The sequence below is a fragment of the Embiotoca jacksoni genome, unplaced genomic scaffold (assembly GCF_022577435.1).
Source record: "Embiotoca jacksoni isolate LCO1_2020_lvr unplaced genomic scaffold, fEmbJac1.0.p SCAF_67, whole genome shotgun sequence".
Taxonomy (NCBI): domain Eukaryota; kingdom Metazoa; phylum Chordata; class Actinopteri; family Embiotocidae; genus Embiotoca; species Embiotoca jacksoni.
The window spans coordinates 660,326-685,249 of NW_027185422.1; the positions used below are offsets into that span (position 1 = coordinate 660,326).

The following is a 24,924-nucleotide window of genomic DNA, read 5'->3' on the forward strand; positions in this document are numbered from 1 at the left end:
GCCCTCCCTGCCGGTGTCTCGCGCTGACAGCCAGCATCACATCACTTCAGCCGCGCAGGAACGCGTCCCGGTTCTTACGATGTCCCGGGTGGCGGAGGCAGGTCGGCCCGGTGCGTACGTCGGCTTCTCCCCGGTGGAAGTGACATATTTCCCCCGTGTGTGACAGCCTCTCTCCGCGGATACCGACCCCCCCCCCCCTCCCCTCCCCTCCTCCTCCCCTCCCCTCCTCCTCCCATCACCCTTCGCCTGGATCTATGGGCGCCGCTCCGGATGCTCCCAGCGCGCTCCGGTGATCTCTGCTGACCGGCGCAGTGGGGTCTCCTCCCGTTTCAGGGGAAAGGATCGTTTCTTATAACCCACCCACCCCTCTCCTCCTCCACCCTGACGGGGTCGTTAACGGGGAGAGATGGGGAGCACGACCTCCTGCTGCGTGTCCGCCAGCCCGAAGCTCCGCAGGAATGCCCACTCGAGGCTGGAGTCGTACCACCAGGACTCGGATCTGAGCCGGGAGGACACGGGCTGCAACCTGCAGCACATCAGCGACCGGGAGAACGTGGACGGTAAAAAAACAAACAAACATCAGGCTGTTTACGTGTCAGGGCGTGATGATGATAGGACAGAAAAACACGGTCATTACGGTCTGTACTGATCCTGAGAAGGATGTGCACAGATTATAGAAAGATTCAAAATAATAATGTCTCTATGATAGATGAAAATCAAGCAGAGAGACTGATGGAAGTAAATTATTATATAAATGGAATCAGAAATTGTCTCCCCATAAGAGTAAAGAAGCTTATTAGACCTCCATTAAAGCAGTATTATGTAAAAACAACAATAAAGTAATTCCACTCAATGTTAAATAATGACTGTGAAGCCATTTGGGAAAAACTAAAGAAATGGAATAAAGTGTTGCAACATTTTTCACTGTAAAGGCAGAAATAAGTCCAGTGAAACCTTTCAAAATAAGAGTGTTAAATCTTGGAGGATCACCTTTGACCTCTGACCTCCATAAAAACTTGCACCTCCCTCACGTCCAGCTTCCTCCTGCACAACACGGCAGCGACACGGAAAAGTCATGTGTGCATTTTTCTGTCCCGTGTGGCTGCAGAGAAACACGGAGCTGCTTTGTGCGGCTCTTTGTTTTCAGCCTTGTGCATGAAAAAAAAAAAGAAAAAAAAAGAAGCGCAGCCATGGAGCGCAGCCCCCCCCCCCTCCCCGTACTCCCCACCCCACTCTCCACTGGCACATGCTAATATGCATTACAATTGACCCATTCACACTGGAGTGTCTCCTAAATGGGCTGCCTATTTCCAGCCAACAGAAAACCATTTCATACGAACGGTTTCCTCAGAAACTGTACAAGAAACTCAGAAATGACTCAAGCTTCATTTCTAACTGGTTTTTTTTTTTTTTTTTTAATATATTCAGAGAGTCCGGGTAATAATTACTGGATATCTTATAAGAGTATCAACACATCCACTCAGGCTTTGGATCTGGAAGCTTCTGATAACACGGCAGCTCCAACAGCTTCACGCATGTGGTCTGTCCAGGCTGTAAACACGTTATTACACACTGTGGACAGACTTACTGTAAAACCTGTCAATACAGACGTTACTGTTAATCATCTGTTATGTTTACAGCTGCGTCATGGAACTGCAGACTGGATATAAGTGTTCGTAGCTTCAGGTCTGTAAAATGGTTCCGATCCAGAAGTGTCTTCAGCTGCAATACCAGCGAGTGCCACTAGAGGTCGGCTCCAAAAAGCCTCCGGCTCCATAGACTCCCATTCAACTTCTCTCATCAAATCCAAAGTGAATAAAATGTGTCCATCAGTTATCTCAGTGTTGTTAGCTAAAGTCACTCCTTCTTATTAGTTTTCTGGAGGTCCATCTGAAAATAATCCCTCATTCATTAGAAAAGAAGATTCAAGAAGACCTGTTTTTGGGGGCGTGTCTGTTTGATTGACAGGCCTGTGGTGCAGTCAGGTTACAGCTATCGGTGGGCGGGACGTAGTATCGTCAGGTTTCCGATCAGATCGGTCAGATCCACCGCTGGCTCCTCCCCCAGCTTGTCCAAATATGGTCACTTCCTGCTCCAAACCGCTCTGAACTAGTAAAGATGGTGACGGACAGAATCTGAACTGGAGGCTTCATAATGTTCACAAACCAACGATGACATCACTGCTGGTTGATGACATCACTGCTGGTTGATGACATCACTGATGGTCCCCGCTTGGTGGGAACACATCACACCGGTTTGCTTTTCATCTCGTTTTAGATGTTTTGATTATTTCTGTCAGTCTTCAAGAGTCAAACACAAAACAGTATTTTATCATCAGACAGGTTCGGTTTGATAACGGACTCTGTTGTCTGAAGGGTTTTGATCTTTTGCTGATTGTTCATGAATTAAAAAAACAAGAGTCGTGTTCGTTGGAGTATTTTGCTGTTGGAAGCTGATCAGTATCGGCGTCGGTCCGCCGAGTCGGCGCGGAGGGAGACCTGCTGCTTATTGATCCCTGAGAGTGTTCGCCGCTGACATCATGGAGGCTGTTAGCTGGAGTGCTTTTGTTTTTCCTGTGGGTTGATGTTGAGATCACTACAGAACACTGCACGGCAAAATCGAAGATGTTTTCTCCTTTGAAAATGTCTTAAATTATTGCCTTGATAGGATGCGTGATCGTGTGCGGAGCCAGACGCAGCAGAGAAGGTGACGTGAAGAAGATTCGTCGGGCGTCCCGACGGGGATAAAGACGTGCTGAGAGGCCGTCTGCCTCGCCGATTGAAGCCGGAGCGTGTCTAATGTGTTCGCTCTGCTATGCTATGAACTCACAGACAGCATGATGGAGATTAGTGGGCTTCATTAGAATCTGCAATATCTGAAAGAAAAAAAAGGAAAAAAAAAAACATCCTCCCCCCCTTTTAAAAGAGAAAAGAAGCCCGGAGAGGCAGCTGGGAGTCGGCGTCAGAGCCTCCGGGGACGGACGAGTGCCAAGATTTAACGCCTCGATTTAAAGCGTGACGCGCTGCTTTCACGACGTCACGTGGCGCTTAGTGAACGAACCTCTGAAAAGTTTGGTGACGTTTCCGTCGGAGTGATGCAGGACCATTCGATTCTGGGCTCGTTGCATCTTTTCGATCCGTTTGAGCCTTTTTTTGTGTCCACAAACAGGCCGACCAGCGCCGTGACCGAAGTGTTGCACAACACATGTATTTAAGGAGCTTTTTGTTAGATGTATCATTAAATGCTGTGATGTTGTTGGAGAGATGTTCCTCTTTAAGTTTTGTTATTTCTATTAGCTGACTTACATAATACCTGAAGTGATCTCATCCATGCTTGTCGCAATATTTGTGGTTGTGGGAGAAAAAAAATGACGTTTGTTCATCTTTAAATCTTACTGACACTGGGAGACAATTACAGGAAGTAGAAAATGGTGTGTTGGTTTGATCAAATCCTGCAGAAGCTGCTTAGGGAATCGTCATCTCTGTTTTAGACAAGCTGTCAAACTTTAAAAAGGAGTCATGGAGAACCTCTGCAGATTGTAGAGTTTGTAAATCGCTCCTTCGTCTGCTAATAAAAGGTAGAACTAAAGCTCGGCTGCTGGCGGAGGTTAAATAACTGAGATAAAGCTTTAAAAACTCAGAGAAAATGATGGCAGGAAGCTATAACCGATCTTTAAAGCGCAGGGTCGACCCAGGACAGATCACCTGTCAATCACAGTGGAAACCGCTGTGACACCCAGAACTATAATATCTTACTATGAAACTCGGTTTGATTAGAAACATCCGTCTGACAGATGTTTTCCCAGCATGCCTTGGCAGCAGACAGTCGGCCTCTCTCCGGGCTCTTATGTCACTTTGGGGGATTTTGTTTTTTGGTTTCGGGTTTTGACCTCGCAGCACCCTCTGTGTTTTAATGGCAGGAAATCTCTGCACTACACAACACCGTCACTTCACTGACGTCCAGATTCAAACCGCTGGATCGAGTGTCAGGAATAAAAAAAATAAAAAATAAAAGCTGAGTTTGGGAGAATGAAGGTTTTGAATGGCTCTCGTGTTTTCCTGCAGAGGTGGTTATTTCACTTTGTGTAATCATCGTTTAAACATACAGAGATAAGCATTCGGTTTTACAGGCCCACATTTCTGATCTGACAAAAGCAACAAAAATGGAGTAAATATGCTACTAAATAAAAGATATACTGTAGACGAGGGGTTTTCTGATGGAGTGCGTTCAGAGGGAAGTAAAATCATGTCGTCAAAACATTTCAGTTTTAAAGTGGGTCACAGTTACATTTAAAAACACCCGCAGATTTATTTTGCATGACATTCATGTGGAAGCGTCTGTTGCACATTTACACTATGCTCCTGTGAACACACGAGTTGATGTAAAGCCTGAAAATACAAATTAACACGTGATAAAGGAGATGATTGAGAGCCAAATGTGGCTCGTCGTGTTGGGACAGTGACATCGGTGGGTTTGTTGTCCTAAAAGTTCATCGTGACCTCATATCTTCTCACGTAACACAAAATGTCCCAGCGACATTTGTTTTAACATTTCTTTCAGTGCGCGTGCCGTGATTTCCAAATGATGGACGTGCTACTTGTGAACTTTAGCCCGTGTTTATTCCCCTCTTCATCGGCTTGATTGCACACGTGAAGTCATGGTGTGATGTCGCCACCGGCAGAGCTTATCTTTGATCTGTGCATAATAGATTCAGAGTGGTAGAGCTGCAGGACGAGCAGTGGAAATGTAAAACTCATCCGCTCCTCCGGGATCTTGTTTTGTTTTCTCTCAATCTGTTTTTTTTTTTTTTTTTTTTTAAATGCTTCAGGTAGAAATTACCTTGATTGATTTAAAACCTCCCTTTCACGCTTTGTTGCTCCATTTCTCTCAAATAACCTTCAATCAGCTGACACAAGGTTGCCTGAGATGAACTGTTGGGAATCTGTTTTCAGAGGTTTCAGATTCAGAAAAAAAGGCCTTGAGCTGACAGGACAGGCCCACAGCTGAGGACGTACCAGCCTTTACTAGTCAGCAACAAGCTTTTAGGCTGAAAACAAATAAACCTGGGAAGCAGCAGCAGAAGTAAAAGAGTCTGTGTCTACTGTTGGAGGATTTATACTCACACTGATGTCCTGATCGGGAGCAGGTGTGACGGCAGGTGATTGGACCGACCAGGTGGTTGATTAGCATGCAATCACACAGAAGGCCAGGTGAGCAGAATATTCAAATAACTTCGAGTCAGAGGGGAGAAGAGGATAAAAGCAGCAGAAACAAACAGACATGTGTCTCCTTCACATCTCCTCCTGGCCTCCATTTTTAAAAATCAGCTGCTCCTCATGTGCTCAGAGCTCAACAAACAACACATTTTGTGCTGCAGTCATCCTTTCTCACCAAGATCACTGCAGGAGGACTGACATGTCTGGAAGCAGGCATCGACGTGCCATCTGTAAACTACAAATACAGGAGAAATAACAGAAATATATAGAGGTTTAACTATCAGAACTGCTTTAAAACACTTCCCTGAAAAATAAAGTGCATAAATAGATGATAAAAATAAATAAATGAAGATTTAAAGATTTTGCCCTGAAATTAACTTAAAAAAGAAAATCTGACAGTGTGATTTCTGAGGAATCAGAGGGGTCTGAAAAATAGAGAATAAATGACTATAATAAGATGGTTTTGCTGAAGTAGCACAATACAGTCACTTCTTTCCACCGCTGAAGCAACATCCAGCATCATTACTATTTTTACAGCAGCAGTCATGAGTTTCACCAGGAACGGATGACTGGATCAGAGTTGGAAAAATGTTGTAAAACCAAATCAGAAGGAGAAAACAGACGTATTCCTCTCTTCGTGCTCTTTTTGTTGGGGATTAATTATTGCGTCCAGGATCTATTCACAGGAGACAGTCCCTATTTGGTTTATTGACTAGTGATGAGAGAATAATTTACTCCCCAGAGCGCAACACGACCACCTCCTCATCGCACTAATTAACACTTCAGAAAGGCGTGGTGGCTTTGAGCTTTGAAAACACTTGAAAGACAGTCTGATTTAAATAAACGAGGACTGGATGTTACAGCAAGTCGTCGGCTCTGATTACAAAACCAAAAGCACCTTCAGACTGACGATGCAAAGTGTGAATCATCTGACTTTGCCTTGTGACTGACCCCACAACATTAGTTCCCTGTTTCTTGCATTCATTTGCTAATCTGTAATCAATCACTGGTGTACAGGACGGTATAATGAAGAATAATTGCTACAATGTAGCCGATCAATTCATTGATTTTTTTTTTTTTTTCTTCAGGAACTATTTTCTTGTCGCCTTTAGTGGCATAATAATAAGGTGAATTAATGAACGCGGTATCACGTACAGGCAATTACTTAATTATCGCCCAGGAGTACTCCCCAAAAAAGAAAGGAAAGATACCAAAAAAGTATCCAACAGAAGGATGGACATAGACCAATACACAATATGACACAATATAATAACCACAATAGCCACCGGAGACATTATTATCACAAATAAAAACCTAGTGGAAAATAAATCTGTAACTTCATCTTATTTTACATATACCAGACAAGCCCCCAAATATGTCACATCCCTGAGAGGTCCAAGGGACGACAATATTTAGTATATTTAGAGAAAATACAGTGAAAACTCAGTATTTTTGTTATCAAATTAGTAAAAAATAAAAATAAAAAATAAAATACTTTGAACAAAATCAGACAATAACTTCTAGAGGTTTAAACAACTTAAACCAAAGATAAATACCAGTCAGGAAAACAAACACTCTCCTTCCAAAATGGGAGTTCACACGATAAGTTCAGTGTACGATATGAGCCAACTTGGTAAAGCTGAAAGACCCACAGGAACTGACTACATGTCTGTTTCACGTTTTTATACTCGACCCTGATGAGCAAAGTGTTAACAGGTGCGCTCGACTCCCTGCTGAAAATATTACAACCAGAGTAGGTGTGTGTGTGTGTGTGTGTGTGTGTGTGTGTGTGTGTGTGTGTGTTATCAGTGCTTTCCCAGGGTAATATGGGGCCATGTGCTTGTGTGTGCAGGTCCTGTTTGTTCAGTCTGCTTTGATACCGCTCTCAGCCAATTGTGTGTGTGTGTGTGTGTGTGTGTGTGTGTGTGTGTGTGTGTGTGTGTGTGTGTGTGTGTGTGTTGAAACAGTGTGAAGGGGGTTAGAATAACGTGCTCCTGTTGTTTGACGTGTGACATGATAATGAAGATGGAGCAACGGTTGAACAAAAGCATTTATATAACCTGACATTATGAACCTCTCACTGATGTATTTATAGTGAAATATTCTGTACATTAATGATCTGATATATTTTATCAACATATTTGAATGCACTTGATTGTTGGTGGATCATTTTCTGAATAAATGAGACAGTTTATTGTAACATAGAGATCAGATGCAGCTCTGTTGCACATTAAAATCAGCCTTTCTGCTGTTTGGAACATGTGACAGGTCCTTTTTAATCGTGATTTCAACGTTACAAACGTTCTCATGTAACACTTTTCATCGTCGTCTGAATTCACCACCAAAGATTAACACGCATGACTGAACAGTGAACGTGTTCATGGGAGAGAATCGCTGTTCATGCTACCGCAGACTCCAACAATGACGCCGGGACACATTCATAACAGCGCACACTGTAGATGTTGCTCAGGCTGTGGTTGGAGGCTTTGTAGGATGTAAATAATCCCAGAACATGAAGCCTGAAAATGAAGATACAAATGAGAACAACCTCCACGCTGGTTGTGTATTTGTCTGTGGGTCCCATGATTTGGAAAGCGGTATCTCAGGGAAGCCTTTCTTCAAATCTGACGTTAGATTTTAGTGGCGAAAGGTCGAAACTCCCTCACGAAACACATAATTCAATGGTCATAATTCAAGAAGTCATACTCTAATTATGACAAGGTCAAAAGGTCAGCTTCACTGAGCTCATAGTAACGTGCAGAAACACTTTTCCGTCCACTATTCAGCACTAAAACTGATGAACAGAAGGGGAGCCTGACTATATTCTATATAAACTGGTGACACTAATCTAAACTGTACTGATTGTAAAGATCTTCTGTTTGCAGGAGGATTAATGTGTCCTTAAAAACAAAAGCAGGTTGTGGTAACTGATAGTCGTTGCTGAGGCGGCCACATTTAAAGAAGTTGCTGCAGCTCGCTCCGAGACGCTGACACAGCAAGATGCTCACAAGACACAAACCACATACAATACTGCAGGATGTAACAGTCAGTGTGCCGGCTGCCAGGAAACATGGTTGTAATTGTACAACGGGGGGAAAAAAAAAATACTCAGGATTCCTGTGTTCGGTTTTGGCAGGCGAGTGTGAACACGACGGGGAATATTTTGACAAGTTATAAAATGGTATAAAAGGAGGCAAATAAACACGAGGTTTGGAAACACTATAGTGCAATTATGTCCGGGCCGTTCAGAGCAGGGTGTGCCTGCTGTTGATCCATTATGTAAGAGCAGCGGGGCAGACAGGTAGGCCTGCCAGCTGATAGCTTAGCTGAGCTCCTCCCGTTTCAGCCGCGCGCAGGCCGACCGCGAGTCCTCGTTAAAGTTTACGTGAGGCGCCGAATATCGTGTGTCAGCACTCGACACCCGCCGCCGTGCACTCTGGGAATTCCAGTAGGTTGGCCTAGTAGGACAGGTGCAGAGGGATTCATTCAGAAACGCTTTGTGGAGGGGAAAAAACGTCTGTGCATGAGATCATCTTTTAAAAGCAGGTTTTAGTTTTATTTAATCATTAGAGGGAAAAAAAATAGATCCGCAAATACTGGAAATGTAAGATGCATTTGTTGATGGTTGAAATGTGTTTTTAGTGACGAGACTGTTGTTGAAAAACTGTTTTTATTTTACTGGTAGAATTGAAGCAGTTGAACCAGTTTGTTGACACTATAACAATGCAGATTGGGTCCAAACTAGGTAAAGTTTATAATTAGTAATGGGGCTCAGTGTGGGGGAGGGGGGGAGGGGGGGGGGGCTGCAGCTTTCAGGCATTATAACCTGATTGGAAATTCCAAATAATCCAGAACAGGACGACTGAACACAAACTGACCTGAAATGGTTCTTGGTTCATTTTTGGCATCGTCACATTGCAGCTTGTTAAGATGTCTACTGAAGGACGTGATGAGAAACGGTTTGTACTTATGCAGCCATTTAAACTGCCCGGGGACACTTTGGCATGTGGATCCAGGACTCAAACCCGCAACCTTATGATTAGTGGGCAACCCGCTCTACCGTCTGAGCCACAGTCGCCCCGAAAGAAAGACGACGAAAACAGAATCTTCAAGTTCTTTTTACATTCGTTCTGGTTGTAGATTTCTATGATGATAATGAACGTGGATAATAATAGTTAAAAATCACTCGAAATATCAGACCACTCAGAAATCCTTTTGTTTAAATTTCCTCCCCCGGTGTTCTTCGGCACACTGAGAAAGCAGCTAAACTGCCGTTTAAGCTCTTAATTTGTGAAGGTGTTGAAATGTGCTGGACGCGGCGATACTCCTGATTACGGTTGCACAAGGCGCTGACCCGACGCAAGTCTAATCCGAGCTGAGATCGTTCGGCCGAGGCTCCAGTTGGGCCGCGAAGTGAAGGGGAACGGGTTCGGATGCTGTGGACACAAGAGTTTAACCGATATTATTCATGAGCACATGATGGATTAAAATAACAATTCACAAACCGGACGCTGTGCAAACAATGTGATGTTGACAGAGTTTAACGACGAGGCTTCAAACGCACCTCGAACAGCGACGGCCAAAGTGAGCGTGACTGAGAAACTGCAGTTCTCCCGCCGTCTGCATAGTAATCCAACTCTCCGGATGTTTTACAGTCACACTGTAGGAGTCAGAAGGTTTGGGCAGCGCAGACTGCATGCCAGACATTTTTAAACGCTGATTTCACCAAAAAAAAACAAAAAAAACCCAGTCAGTTTGAAACGTGTCTCGCTGGAAGGAGAACACGACTGGGTTTCATCTTCCTGCAGAGTTCAGGATACGAGAAACAAAACGCATTAATAATGCGAGACGGCGGATTATTAAAACGCATATCATGTTTTAATCTCCTTCACGCTTTACGAGCTGCACACATAAACGCGTCTGTCGCCTTTATGATGAAATCCAGATTAGCTCTGACTGTGATGAATCACGTCTCGATGTGTTTGAGTGCAGAGGAACAAATTAATAAATGAGTTAATTAGCCCGAAACACAAACTGCAGCTGAGACCGACGGTGATGTCATCAGGTTTTTGAGGTATTTGGTCACAAATAAGTAAATAACCAAAGTAGGTTTATTCATGTTCTGGTTAACTATCTGAAATATTGTGGCAGTCTATTCAATATAATATTCAATCTATGTGTGGAAATATTATGGCCCTTGCTTGATTAAAACATTCATCATTAGTGATCGTAGATTAAAGCCCTCTAATGCAGAAAAACGATGCATATTTCTGTCTGTGTCTTTATTTATTATCTTGAATATGTTACAAAGAGATAAACTATATTTGTGTTCTGACAGAGCTGAACATGGATTACAATCCGTCGGACCACCCGCGGGCCAGCACCATCTTCCTCAGCAAGTCACAGAACGACGGTGAGTAGATTCCTCTCATACTTATATACATATACTTCACATATATGTACGTTTTAATTAAAGCAGGACAGATGAGTTTGTACTTAAATAAGAAGATAAGATGCATTTTGTTGTGATTATCGCTGCTTCTTACCCAGATAGTTTTCTTTTGGTAAATTCAGAGTTGAACAGACACAAAACTTCCCAGTATTTACAAAAGGAAACCAAGTCATAAAGTTTAGAAACATATCCTCTTTTTCTGAAAATTTTAAAGTAATTTTGCTGAGCCGACATGTTTTCAAAAATGTTGATGTGAAACAAGTATGACATAAGAAAAAGTTCACAATAGTCTCTGAAGTGAAGTAAAGTAAAGTAAGGTTGTTGGTTCCTCTTTTTTCAGAGGTGCCTTACAGGAACGGTGAGTAGTGTGACTTTGTCTCCCTCTTGTGGTCAAACCGCACATCGTTTTCTTTCTATTGAAGCTTTCTTTGTGTTTTTTTTTCTCATACGTTTCCTTCAGCTGCCATTTCTCAGCAATTTTAACAAAATGCTTATTTTTTGAGTTTCATTTAACACTTTCTTTGCTTCTTTGTGATCACAGCGTGTTGTGCAGGTTGATAAATGCTGAGTTTTGTGTTTTTGCTGCTTTCAGTGGAGCAGAAATAAAAATGATTGACAAACCTGTTTTATTTTTACAGTACGAGAAAAACGAAAGAGTCTCTTCATCAATAACGTGAGTTTCCAGTTTCCCTTCAAAAATCTGAACCATATTATTTCAGTTTTGTTTCTTTTTTTCTTTAAATAAACCATTAAACCTGATGTACCAATAATTCACTGTTATTTTTAAAAGGAAGAAACCCGGATTCAAAAGAAACAGAAAATTCCTGGGCTGCATGTCGCTGACTCTAATTCTTGTGTGCTCGACACCCCGGCAGGCTTTATGTGGGTCAGACAAAAACATGTACACTCTAGTAACAGTCACTGTGTGTGTGTGTGTGTGTGTGTGTGTGTGTGTGTGTGTGCGTGCGTGCGCGCGCGTGCGTGCGTGCGTGCGTGCGTGTGTGTGTGTGTGTGTGTGTGTGTGTGTGTGCGCGTGTGCGTGTGTGTGTGTGTGCAGCACGGGACATCGAGGCGGAAGTACAGCTCCTGCTCCACCATCTTCCTCGACGACAACACAGTCAGCCAGCCGAACCTCAAATACACCATTAAATGGTCCGAACACACAAACGCACAACATTATCTACACACTCCTCTGGCACTCATATAATAAACTAAGTATTTTGTATTTTTTTTGTATCTACAGCGTAGCTCTGGCCATTTACTACCATATAAAAAACAGGTGAGGATTTATGAATCTTGACATATATTTTAAATATTTGCACAAAAATAATGCACAAAATGATCTGGTGATGTGGATTTAAGGTTATTAAACTAAGGTTTTAAAAAGAAATGTTTTTACATGAGGGTTTGAGTTTGGACACTAGAACATACATTCACACCTAAAAACTGAATAGTAAACATTTTTTAAATGCTTTAATCTTTAGCCAACATTTAGCCGTGAAACTACATCATCCAATTAAAATATGTTTTCACATGGCGGTGCATCTCTGAGCTTCAGAGGCTTTCACACTTTATCCAACTATTTACAGCCTTTTTCTGCATTGAACCTGTTTAGTGTCTGAAATCATTACATTTATATTATTTTATAATCACATAAAATCGTTAAAGATATCGTGAAATAGTGTTTTGCTTCCTTCCAGGGACACAGATGGAGGAATGCTCATAGATATCTTTGACGAGAAGCTTCATCCTCTCTCAGTAAGACGTCTGATTTCATCCTTTTCTTACAATTGCATTTTGCTAAATTTCCCCCAATTATTATTATTATTATTATTATTAGTAGTAGTAGTAGTATTAGTAGTATTAGTAGTAGTATTGGGTTTTTATCTTGTGTCAGTGCTTTAATTGTATTTTTAAATGTACCTTGTGAGAACCTGGCTTAAAAAAAGCAGATTTGTGTTGTTAATTGTCTCTCATCCTCTTTTCCTGCCTCCCTTCACTCCTTTTCTTTCCATCTTGTTTTCTTCTTCTTCCTTCTCCTCTTTGTTCTCCACATCTTCACGATCATCATCTTTTATTTTAATCATTTCCTCTGTGTTCATCTCCTTTCTCTCCCTCTTCTGCCTCCATTTCTTTTCCTCCTCTTTCCTCCTCCATGTCCTTCCGTCTCCTCGTCCTCCTCGTCCTCGTCCTCCCGTCCAGAAGTCAGAGGTTCCTCTGGACTACAACCAACAGGACCCGGAGCAGAAGCAGATCTACCGCTTTGTCAGGACGTTGTTCAGCGCTGCTCAGCTCACCGCCGAGTGTGCCATCGTCACTCTGGTGAGGTTTTTATTCAACCTCCTCCTGTCGTCACGTTAAACGGAAAATCTTCATCCTGGGAGCCTCACACACACACAAACACACACAAACACACAAAAACAAACAAACAAACACAACACACACACACACACACACACACACACACACACACACACACACACACAAACACACACAAACACACAAAAACAAACAAACAAACACAAACACACACACACACACACACACACACACACACACACACACACACACACACACACACACCGTTTCTGCTTCGGGGGAGATTGAACCCTGATGTGTTCAGACGAGCCGGGGATGTGTGTAAATCGTTGTCTGCTGCCTTCCTCCAGTCCTCAGCGATGTCCTCTTCGTCCCTGCAGGTCTACCTGGAGAGGCTCCTGACCTACGCAGAGATCGACATCTGTCCGGGGAACTGGAAGAGGATCGTTCTGGGTGCTATTCTGCTGGCCTCGAAGGTCTGGGACGACCAGGCCGTCTGGAACGTCGACTACTGCCAGATCCTCAAGGACATCACGGTGGAGGACATGTGAGTGAGGACACTATTCAGCATGGAGAAACGGACTGGCTTTAAATTTAGGTTTAAGGACATGACGATCCCTCGGTAAGGCCTGGTGAGCGGTGTGGAGGGTTTAGTGCCATCTTGTGGTGAGACTGCAGATTGCAACCAACCGTCACCTCATCTTCCCCGTTTAAAGTGCGTAGTGGCCATGAAATGAAAACCAAAACAAATTGAACTATGAAAGGCCCTCTCTACATCCAGTTTGTCCCTTCTGGGCTGCTGTAGAAACATGGTGGTCCCTCGAAGGTATTAACAACACAACAACTCTTAGTTTGTGATTCTAAGCGCTTCGTTTTTGTTTTTTTTATGAAACCAGGAACGAACTGGAGCGCCAGTTTCTGGAGCTGCTGCAATTCAACATCAACGTGCCGTCCAGCGTCTACGCCAAGTACTACTTCGACCTGCGATCGCTGTCCGAGTCCAACAACCTCAGCTTCCCGCTGGAGCCGCTGGGCCGGGACAAGGCCCTGAAGCTGGAGGTGAGACGCTTCCACGCCGTTTCCTCTCTCCACGTCTTTGTGTCTCTTTTCCTTCCGTTCACTTCCTCTTTCCTCTCTGCAGGCGATGTCCAGGCTCTGCGACGACAAGTACAAAGACGTGCGGCGGGCGGTCAGGAAGCGCTCGGCCAGCGTGGACAACCTGTGCGGGATCCGATGGGTTCCCGCCATCCTCTCCTAACCGCCACGAACGGCATCGGGCTGCAGGCTCGGAGTGAAACCGGACCGACGCGGGTCGGCGCTGAACTGAAAACATTTCGGTGTGTAAAAAACCCACGTTGGGACAGCGACAGTCATCCGACCGGTGAACCTCAGCTCCAGACCGGACGGGTCGACCTGTAATGAAACAGGAGGTTTCTACTTCCACCTTCACAGTGCCTCAACGCTTCGGTTCTGGGAGGGAAAGGACTTCCTGCTTGTTGGAAAATCTCCGGACATCGTGAACCGGTCTTAACGTGAAGACCCTGTGTTTTATTTCAACTTCCTCCCTGTGAAGCATATTATTTATTTGACTTTAGTATTTGAACTTTTGCAGGTGTTCTCTGCAGCTCTGGACTTTCTCCCGCTTATTTATTTCCTTCTGACAGGTTTTACGATCATAAAACCGCGGTAGAAACTTCGTCACAGTATTTTCTAGTTCACCTCTTGATACTCAGGTCGTCGGGTTGTTATGATTTGTTATTTACTGTGACGCTCCTCATTTCAGTTCAATTAAACTTTGAAGTGACAAAAAAATGGAACGAGGCAGAACAAATTAAATAAATATTCCCACAGACGTGAGTGTAATGTTGTAATTTTTGAGGACGTTGTTTTTTAACAACCTGAACCTCACAGCATGTTTTCAGGTCTGAATCACCCTGGAAACGGAAGAGTGTAAACCACGTCTCTCTAGTGACATCTAGTGGATATCTGAGAATTACAAGTCCCTGCTTTGCAAATAAAATTCATATCGGATTTCTTCCTGAACTCTGAGACACTGAAGGTGTTTTCACTGCTCACAGCTTTTAAACATCACATTCAAAAAACACCTGTAACAGAAACACTATCTTCCTGGAAAACCCACAGACTGAGACGGGTCTTCCAATGACAACCATTCACTTCTTTCTTTCCTTTGTTTTCACTTTTAAATGTTTGAAGAATGAATAATCATGAATTGTCATTTGGCTGCTTCGCTCCAAGTTTACGAGCGTAACGTTACGAGCCGCGACGTCCAGCTTCCAGCGAGGTTGACTCGCACCTTGACATCCCAACAATGCTTTGATGGCCGCCGGGTAAGAATAGCAGGTGAACGTATTTAGTGCAGAGCTGTGAGGGTCGGCGCTGTAGTTTGGAGACGGCAGCTCAGAGACGCATGTGTCCGGTCAGAAAAAGGACTTTCTGAAGAGCTGCAAGTTGTTGTTTTTTGTTTTTTTTATGGGATTGGAGTTGTTGCTGAAGAATGAGGATGATGAAGGCGGTCCATCTACTCTTCATCACTATCAGTCAAAATGTGTCTTTTACTGGTGAGTCCCTTTAATAGTCTAATAAATAAAATATAAACTCCAAAGTTCAGTCTGCATGGTGAACAAAATATAATAATCAATATTATATTATTATATTGTAATAATCCAAAAAGTAAACATTTTTTGTTTTTGTGAACTTCTTTTTTTAACACAAAATAAACTCAAACTTTCTTTACAGTATCTAAACGTTTGTGCATTTTATTTTAAAGTCTTTTCATTCATCTGTAAAATTTCCGGATAATTATAACTTTATCTTTTCAAATAAATCACAGCTTCGATGTAATTGTGAGCTTTGTTTTGTCTTGATTTGGATGTCTGAATAAAACCTGTTCCTGGGTGTCAACCAGCCTCATCTTTGACCGTCACTCTGTTTGTATTGTGTTTCTGCAGGTAAGACCTGGTGGCTGCTGGTGTTGGTGTTACGTGTTCTCGTCCTGCTGCTCGGCGGCTTCACGCTCTTCAGCGACGAACAGGAGCGCTTCGTTTGTAACACCATCCAGCCGGGCTGCTCCAACGTCTGCTTCGACGTCTTCGCTCCCGTCTCCGTGCTCCGCCTCTGGCTCCTCCACCTCGTTCTCCTCTGGTTCCCCCATTTCATGTTCTCCATCTACGTCGTGCACAGACTCCTGTCGTTTCCGTATTTGGGAGGTCGGTTCTCCGACCGGAGTCGATCCGGTTCTCCTCTCGGCTTCGAGAGCTTCTCCGGAGAGCAAAGCCTCGTCCGCGATCTCCCGCGCCGAGCGGCAGCGCCGCGCTTTCACTGCGCCTACTTCCTCCTCGTGATTCTTCGGATTCTTCTGGAGGCCGTTTTTGCCGCGGGACAGTTTTTCCTCTTCGGGTTGTCGGTTCCGAAGAGTTTCCTCTGCTACGAGGCTCCCTGCACCTCCGGGGTCGAGTGCTACGTCTCCCGACCCACCGAGAAGACCTTGATGCTCAACTTCATGCTGGGCGTGTCCGCCGCGTCCGTCCTGCTCAGCCTGGCGGACCTGGCGAGCTCGGCGGAGGCGATGGTGAGGTGGAGGAGGAAGAGGGAGGAGCTGATGGAGGAGATGATGGAGGAGATGAGCAGCGTGTTCACGACCACGACCACGACGGCGACCGAAGACGCCGACGTCCTCGGGACCGGGGGGGGCTCGAAGACGTCGCCGTCTCCTCTGAACGCCGCGGTCCCGACTCACTTCGTCCACCGCGGCCACTCCAGACCTCCGCTGTCGCCTCGCCCGGATAAAGGACCGCTACCGAACCCGAGGGCGACGACACCCGCCGGCGTCAAAAAGACGACGGGACAGTACGCTCCGAACTCGGGACAACAGTCCGACAGCAGCGAGTGTCAGGACAGGAGAACGTGGGTGTAAGAGACCGAGGGGGCGGAGCTTCATCACTCCGGACCGTCCTCCAGAAACCAGCCAGTCTTTCAGCTGATTTTATTTTTGAAGAGTTGTTCTGTACTGAAAAAAAACTGCTGGAAAGACGCACTAACGAAAGAATACTTTGAGTTCAAATGACACACGACTCAAATTATAACCTACTGAGCTCTTTTATCCTCTTTTAGCTAATTGTTTTGGTTTTCTAGCTACTTTCATTTCATAATTATTATTTTTTTGCCGCAAAATATTATTTTCTTTTTGTTAGGAAAAATAAACAGGGATTAAACCTCAAAACCTCCCAACACAGACTGAAAACATTAGTAAAAGCTACGTTGTTGGTGGAGACCAAACCAGAGCTAAAACAAAAGGAGGAAACTTGACAAATGTTTTCTAACACATTCAGCATAGAAACATTACAAGATGATGTGTCAGCGTTTTGTTTTCAACTTGTCAATCAGTATGAAAGTGACGATGTCAAATCAGTTTTTATGTTAAAGGGAAATACTTTTGTTTTCTGATAAAAAGCTTCAACCAAATGTCAGCGCTCAGCTGTTCGAACGCCGGCAGCCTCAACAGGCTCACTGACATGACCTCTGACCCCTCACCTGACCGCCGGGCGACCCCGCCGCGACCCGACTCAAGTCAGCCCTGCTCGGGTGACAACGGGCCGTCGGCCTCCTCGCCGCCATCGCTCAACATGCAAACAGTTTTACCCTTTGACCTGAGACATGTAGTGAATATTCAAAATGAGCATCATCATCACACGAGATGCAAATCTTATTCAAAATTTTTTTTTAAATCTTATTATTTTTTGCACATTTACAATTTTGCAACAGATTTATTAGATTTATTTCCAAACTGAATGAAAAGAAAAATATTGCACAAACAAATCCATCAGAAGCAGATGATGACCTGTTGATGGGTTCTGGCATGTAAACATGAGAGTAAACTACAGTTTTGGTTATGAGGTTATTTTTGGAATTCTTTTCTTCCTTGTTCATAAACTCCTTTTATTTATTTTACTTTAAACTTAAACTTTTATCCACCAAAATATTTACAATTACATAAATTGGATTCATTGTGAACGCTGAGAGTTTCCTTGTGAAATCTTTCTTTAATTACATAAAATAAAGTCATGTGACGTCCCTGCAACATAAATACTCAAACAGCCGTGAAATAAAATGACGACCTTAGTACCTATTTTTTTTTTTTTTTTTATGTTTTATAGTAAAAGATCTGAGGCAGCAGTTGGAGGATAAAAAATGTCCGAGACATCACAGAGTTACACTGAGCCGTGAAGGAGCCTCAGAAACCGGGTTTTATTCTCCACCGAGTGCTTCTTCTTCTTCTTCTTCTTCTTCTTCGTCTTTCTACGCTGAGATGTTTCACCTCAGCCTCTGATAAATGTACAATGACCCCCCCCATGACTGCAGCAACAACACCTGATCTCCAAAGCAGCTGAATCCCCCCCCCCCCCCCACCTCGACATACCTCCCAAACCTCCTCGTTCTTCTTCTGCTGCGGTATTTGGGGCAGCCGAGACGTGCAGAAACATTACGAGGGTGTCCAGTCATCAGAGGAAGGACCGTAGCGCAGTTGCCGCTGGAGGTCAAAGGTCGGACAAGCAAAAACTCGGTGACCCCCACACATGTCAATCAAATGCACTGGCTCTTTAAAAAAAAAAAAAAAAAAAACAGGTTTATAAATAGAGCATGTGTAGAAGTGTTGAAAACTGAGTGCAGAAACACTGCAGAGGCAAAACGTTGGAAGCCAGCTGTCGTGTCAAACTATTTTAAAAAGAAGGCCTTTAAAGTGTTGACACATCATTATGACCTGAACAGATTAGTCCCTTTACTGCCACCTAGTGGACAGGCATGTGGACTGCGTTCCACAGAAGCACTTTTTCTTTCCTTTCCATCACCTGAAATATTCCGTTTGTTTATTATTCATTTGATGGTTTTTAAAATAAGAAAAAAAATAATCATAATATTGGAAAAACTACATCACCCAAAATCTTAGCCTAAAAAAAAGAGTTTTGAATTTTGCAACATAAAAAGGTCTGACTTTCATTTACAAAGCTCGTGATTGGAAATCTTTCCATAACCGGTCGATATCTTATTCTTATAGATAAAGTGCTTCACGGATTACTAACGATCCCTCAGCACCCTCGAGGTTGTCGTGGAGATGAGTGTGTGTGTGTGTGTGTGTGTGTGTGTGTGTGTGTGTGTGTGTGTGTGTGTGTGTGTGTGTGTGTTAGAAAAAAATCCATCCAGTTCCCTTTTGAAGTTAATGATGGAGGAACTGGAGGGTGAAACAGAGACACGATGATCCAGGAGCGTATGTGAGGGCTGGACTGTGACTTCCTGTCCAGATTAGATATTAAACAGTGTAACTATGGTGAGAAATTACACTGCTCATTAATATATATTTTACCAAACAGCATGCAAATCCTTTGAAGGAAGAAACTTGGAGTCTTTTCTGTGTATTTGGAGAAAGCCTTTAGTTCTTGATTATAAATTAATAAAAAACAACAACCACACAATTAAATCATTTTGACCATCTTGCAAACATCTTGCAGCAAACTTATTACGTTGGTTTCCTTCTGCTGGGGGACTTTGGAGAATAAAATGAGAATAGCAGGCACACAAGAATTTGAGGTGAATGACGGGTTTTGAGAATTCATACTCGGACTTTTCATCCCGCGGCTCCAACATCTGATGCAACGCCTCAAAACTACACAGATATATCAAAACGTGTTATAATTCAAACTATATGCATGTTGGCCTCGTGGTATTTATCATTTATAATAACTAATCTGTTCATATTTAGAAGAGGCTGACACCGTACAGATTTAGAAGACAATATATATTTATTATTTGGCCCCTTTTTGTTTTTTTTTGCAAAGCAATTCAATAATTCTGTGATTCCTTGTGTGGCGGTTGCTCCCAGGATGCTCTGGGGCAGAAGTGAGCTCCTCTGTCCATCACTGTTAGCCCTGTTTGTTTTAGGCTGCGTTGTAAATCAGCTGATAGCCCACCCGGCTCTGTATATACGTTCAGGAAATTACAGGCTGCCGTTGAGATGTGACCCGTGGAGGCCATTCAGACGTCTTAACCTGATTTATTGGGAACCAATCAAGAGTCAAGATGTCCAATTAGATCATTGGACAAAGACCGCATTCACAAAACGTCCTAAATGGAGGCAGTGAAGAGGAGCTGCGTTCCCCCCGGACCTCACCGACGGGATCTGCTCCTCCTGAACCGCCTCTTGTTTATGTCAGAAGGAGACGGATCAGGAACGACCTCTCAACCCATTTCCTCTCCTAATTTCTCTGCCCGAACTCCTCCCATCTGCCACAACACACACACACACACACACACACACACACACACACACACACACACACACACAGATCAATTTCTTCTGACAGCAGAGAGCGAACAGGAGCTGCAGAATCTCCAGCTGATGAGACGTATCTGGTGAAGCTGCAGCGATCCGGCCTCGGCAGGAAGGAACTGATTTATTAGTAAGTTGGTACGCAGGGAAACAAATCGGCCCGTTAACAGGTCGTTCTGTGTCGTCTTTAAACAATAAAACCTGTTTTATCGTCTGAATGTTGAGAATAAAAGAAAAATGTACAAGTTACAAAGAAGCCTTCCTCTGAAATGAGGCGGCTCCATCTTTTTCCACAATATAGCAAATATTTCAGGCTCAAGTTTGGAGAAATGTGCACAAATTATATATATTTGATGTCTGATTTTTAAACATTTACATTGGTCTCATTTAGAGAGTTTTATCTTCATGAAATTTAAAGAAGCTTCAAGGAGGTTTAATTTGAAAATAGAGATTAAATATATTAAGAGATTCAGAACAAAATCTCACATCAGAAGTGAGAAGAGACACATTTCCAGACTCATATTGAACACATTCATCAGCTGTATATTAAATTCACTTTTTATGCTCAATGGCCCTTTTGATGGCTGTCAGCGTCTCCTCCTTCCACCAGAAGGGGGCAGCATAACACAACTTTGGCCGTCAGTCCTCATCGTATGAAATTCCTCTGCAGAGTTTGGACCACATCAAATTATGTCCTGTCATTTCAGATCATAAAGTACTTAGATCAGCACAACTTTTGATAATATTTTCTTATTTTCTCACTTTGGAGACAAAATGGAACCCTTTTACGCGCACTTACGGCCATTACGCACAGCATGTTTTTTTGAACGTTTCCACACGTTGAACCTGAGCTGAGTGACAGTTTTCCTGTCAGAGGATAAACGGACCACACACTGCACGGCTTTAACTACCTTCACACACACACTCCTCTCTGACCTCTTAATTAGAAGCCTCAGGCAATAAGAGCACCTCGAACTGCCCACTTAAACTTATAATAAGCATCTACTGCCACGATGACAAAGCACAGATCAGTTCAGAGATCAGACACCTTTTTGGGGGTTTTTAAATTCTTGGAGCAAACAAATTAAAACTGGAGAAAAGAAATACTCTTCCTCCACTGATACACATGTTCCAAGCAGGAAAAAAAGAAAACAAATGTAAACTAAGAAGACCTCCTGTCATTTCTCTCTTGCAGCGTCTCAGCGTGACGTTCTGCAGCATTGAGGAGCTTTAATGGAGCTTAAAATCTGTGTGGCCACGAAGGCAGCTTACATCTTTAAGTTAAATATAAATGATCTATAACTTTTAAAGCAGCTGTTCTCTCAAGTACTTCACAAACAGTTTCAGTTGAGGTTCAGTCGTGAATGAGCAGGAGGCAAGAAAAACAAAAAAAACATCCCATAAAAGTTATTTTATTCTCAAAATAAAATCTTCTATCAAAGTGGAAATTATACATATTTACAGTCTCGTAAAATTCCATATACAAATGTACAACATATGTGCACCAATAATTATATAAATACACTTTACGCGCTGATGGAACCCGTATGAGACAGAATTAAGGCATCGATTCAAAGGTGGAGACAGAAAACAGCGTCTCACTGGGAGTGTTTGTGTTTAAGACACGGCGGTTTCTTTACAGTAAGAAGACGGAGGAGAGCCTCATATACCGTGTAACCTGTCGACGAGGGGGGGGGCGGGGGGGGGGGGGGGTCTTGTCAGCTGTGCGCATTCAATTAGGCGCAGATAAGACTGCGGGCTCTCCGCGCCAGGTACATTGTTCTGCTGCTGACGGGCTCATTATTTAAAGAGAAGTCATTAGGCGCTCATTAATGTGCTAATTACAACACGCTGATGGACAATCCCAACACAATTACCCCCCCCCTCCCCCCCCTCCCTCACATTCAAACCCACGGACGTCATCTGGATAAGGCAAAGAAGGAGCACTTCCCACGAGTTCAAACTCATATCAGGACTTTTAGAAGCAGAATGAATGAAATCCAACAAATCGTTCACATTAGAGGAGTTCTCGGGACCAAAGTGGCAGTTTGGTGACTCACGTGTAATAATTTACCAAATAAAAAAACCATTAAGAATCAAGTCTGTTGTCCCCAAAGAGAAGCTGGTTTGAAGTCTAATGTCCCGCCTCTCTCCCCCTGATCACACCCGGGACAGGGGCATCTGTTTGGGGCAGGACACCGAGCTGGCCGTCCCGGACCTCCACGTCAGTCCGGTGCTCACGTCGCTGTACATGGAGCCCGCGGAGGCTTTGCTGCCCCAGCAGCACCGCGTGCAGAAAGTCCTCCAGGAGTCCAGGGTTTTCCCGGACCAGATCCAGGCTCCCGAAGTGATCCCCACCAGGAGGCACATGAAGTACTTCAGCATGAACACGGCGTAGTCCGGCCTCTGCCTGCTCGGGTCCGTCACGCACGTGCAGTTGTGCGTAATCTCCCACGTCTGTCTGTGGTGCTGCTCGTAAAAGTAACACGCCACTATGACCGTGGCGGGGACGGTGTACAGAACCGTGAACACTCCGATCCGGATCATCAGCCGCTCCAGCTTGTCGGTCTTGGTGCCCCCCTGCTTGATAACACTCCTGATCCGGAACAGGGAGACGAACCCGGCCAGCAGAAACATGGTGCCGATGAACAGGTAGATGACCAGCGGAGCCAGCACGAAGCCCCGCAGGTTATCCAAATTCTGGTTGCCTACGTAGCAAATCCCGGCAACGGAGTCCCCGTCCACGGAGCTCAGAGCCAGAACCGCGATGGACTTCAAGCTTGGGATGAGCCAGGCGGCCAGGTGGAAGTACTGAGAGTAGCTGGCTATCGCCTCGTTCCCCCACTTCATCCCCGCAGCGAGGAACCAGGTGAGCGACAGGATCACCCACCAGATGGAGCTGGCCATGCCGAAGAAGTAGATGAGCAGGAAGACGATGGTGCACAGCGCGGGACCCGTGGTCTCATAGTGGATGTGCTCGGCGCCGTTCTCCCGGTTGCACGCCACTTCCTCGTGCCCGGCGATCAGTCTGACGATATATCCCACCGACACGAACATGTAGCAGGCGGACAGGAAGATGATGGGCCGCTCCGGGTACTTGAACCTCTCCATGTCGATGAGGAAAGTGGCCACAGTGGCGAAGGTGGAGACGAAGCACAGGACGGACCACAGGCCGATCCAGAAGGCGGTGAAGGTCCTCTCCTCCAGGGTGAAGTAGGGGTTGTGGCACGGCATGGCGCAGTTCTGGATCTGTCCCGTCTTGACGCGGTTGTGCAGCGGGTGGCCGTCGCTGGTCACGGGCACCATGGGCGCGCGGCAGAAGCATCCCGGCTCGCACGGAGAGGCAGCCGGTTTGTGTTTACCGGGGATGCCGCGGCCGTAGCCGCTCTTCTTCTTGGTGTTGTACGGCTTCAGGGGCCGGTTGGTGGGCTTCGCCACCACCGGCGACACGGTGGTGGTCTGGCTCCGGTTGTAGTCCATGCACAGCGTGTCCTGGTTGCCCTGCTCGGGCAGCAGGTCGCACCTCATCCGGTCCGGCCACGCGAAGCCGTACTGCCTCATCAGCGGAGCGCAGCCGGCTTTGGCCCGCTCGCACACACTCCGGCACGGCGGCAACGGCTTCTTGTAGTCCTCCAGGCAGATCGGTGTGTACATGCTGCACAGGAAGAAGCGCAGGTCCGGGGAGCAGTTGATCTCCACCAGCGGCCAGAACTGGTGCACCTCCAGGCCGGCCTCGTCCTGCGTGTCGTGGTTGAACTGGTTGGGCATGTAGGTGTAGTTGTAGCCGATCCCTTTACACAGCGGCACGGAGATCTCCTGGCACTGGAGCTCCTTGGCCGCCATGCAGCGCGTACCGTGCAGGACGAGGCTCAGCAGTACGCACCATCCCGGGATGCTCCTCTCCATCGCTGTTCTCCTGCGCGTGATCCGTCCTCCACAAAAGTGACAGCGAACTTGCTCTTTGCAAGCAGGCTGCAGGTCGGATCAATCCAGGGCTGCTGCTGGACTCGGACTCGTGCGCGGACGGTGTGTGTGTGTGTGTGTGTGTGTGTGTGTGTGTGTGTGTGTGTGTGTGTGTGTGTGTGTGTGTGCGTGTGTGTGAGAGAGAGAGAGAGAGAGAGAGAGAGAGAGAGAGAGAGAGACGCGCTCCTAGATCCAGAAAACAACAAGCGGTGTACTTTCACACAGTGTGCGGACAGTCTTTGTGTCGGTGCAGCTCCGTGTCTCTCTGCATGCGCTGCAGCTGATGGGAGCGCTGGATTTTATACGGGAGGCGCGAGGACACTCCCCCGGGCCGGGCGGGGAGGGGAGGGGAGAGCGAGTCAAGTCAATCAGGAGGCCTTTGTAAAGGTGTTTGTTTAAAATGTTCACCCTGGAGGAAGGGTTACAATCACTTTGTCCTTGTTTACACCCCCCGCCTCCCTCCTCTTCCTCCTCCTCCTCCTAATACACACTAATTCACACACTGCTCTTTACAAACGAGCAGAAACAGAGGAGGAGGGGAATTAGGGGGAGGAGGGGGTGTGGGGGGGGGGTGTTAATCCAACAGAAAGGCTACATTATGAAGGAATGTCTCTGGGGGTGCAAACAGTGGA

The 24,924-nt window shown here is 45.1% G+C and overlaps 3 protein-coding genes across 6 annotated transcripts; 2 read left to right on the forward strand and 1 right to left on the reverse strand.

Annotated features, from left to right (window-relative positions):
• LOC138214062 (cyclin-Y-like) lies at window positions 1-14,839 on the forward strand. Of its 4 annotated transcripts, XM_069175430.1 has the most exons (11): window positions 2-560; window positions 10,555-10,629; window positions 11,009-11,026; window positions 11,307-11,341; window positions 11,726-11,820; window positions 11,912-11,947; window positions 12,369-12,426; window positions 12,871-12,990; window positions 13,368-13,534; window positions 13,884-14,046; window positions 14,129-14,341. In XM_069175430.1, the coding sequence occupies exons 1-11, from the start codon at window positions 407-409 to the stop codon at window positions 14,243-14,245; spliced, it is 1,038 nt and encodes a 345-aa protein (XP_069031531.1). In that variant the 5' UTR covers window positions 2-406; the 3' UTR covers window positions 14,246-14,341. The 4 variants fall into 4 exon arrangements, with proteins under 4 accessions (XP_069031529.1, XP_069031531.1, XP_069031532.1 ...); XM_069175428.1 differs by having other exon boundaries at window positions 1-560; window positions 13,884-14,839; XM_069175431.1 differs by lacking the exon at window positions 11,009-11,026.
• An 88-nt stretch (window positions 14,840-14,927) lies between these two features.
• Window positions 14,928-16,921, forward strand: LOC138214076 (gap junction delta-4 protein-like). The gene is made up of 2 exons (XM_069175444.1): window positions 14,928-15,566; window positions 15,957-16,921. The coding sequence occupies exons 1-2, from the start codon at window positions 15,503-15,505 to the stop codon at window positions 16,919-16,921; spliced, it is 1,029 nt and encodes a 342-aa protein (XP_069031545.1). The 5' UTR covers window positions 14,928-15,502.
• A 4,804-nt stretch (window positions 16,922-21,725) lies between these two features.
• Window positions 21,726-24,552, reverse strand: LOC138214061 (frizzled-8-like). Its single transcript, XM_069175427.1, has one exon. It carries the CDS (start codon window positions 24,233-24,235, stop codon window positions 22,490-22,492), a length of 1,746 nt encoding a protein of 581 aa, XP_069031528.1. The 5' UTR covers window positions 24,236-24,552; the 3' UTR covers window positions 21,726-22,489.
• Window positions 24,553-24,924: the final 372 nt, after the last annotated feature.

Bases quoted from the DNA above. Each gene is read 5' to 3' on its own strand.
- LOC138214061 (XM_069175427.1), bottom strand. From the start codon at position 24,235: ATGGAGAGGAGCATCCCGGGATGGTGCGTACTGCTGAGCCTCGTCCTG.
- LOC138214062 (XM_069175428.1), top strand. From the start codon at position 407: ATGGGGAGCACGACCTCCTGCTGCGTGTCCGCCAGCCCGAAGCTCCGC. The intron at 11,948-12,368 runs GTGAGGATTTAT...GCTTCCTTCCAG, and splicing joins TACTACCATATAAAAAACAG to GGACACAGATGGAGGAATGC. The intron at 13,535-13,883 runs GTGAGTGAGGAC...TTATGAAACCAG, and splicing joins GACATCACGGTGGAGGACAT to GAACGAACTGGAGCGCCAGT.
- LOC138214076 (XM_069175444.1), top strand. From the start codon at position 15,503: ATGAGGATGATGAAGGCGGTCCATCTACTCTTCATCACTATCAGTCAA. The intron at 15,567-15,956 runs GTGAGTCCCTTT...GTGTTTCTGCAG, and splicing joins TCAAAATGTGTCTTTTACTG to GTAAGACCTGGTGGCTGCTG.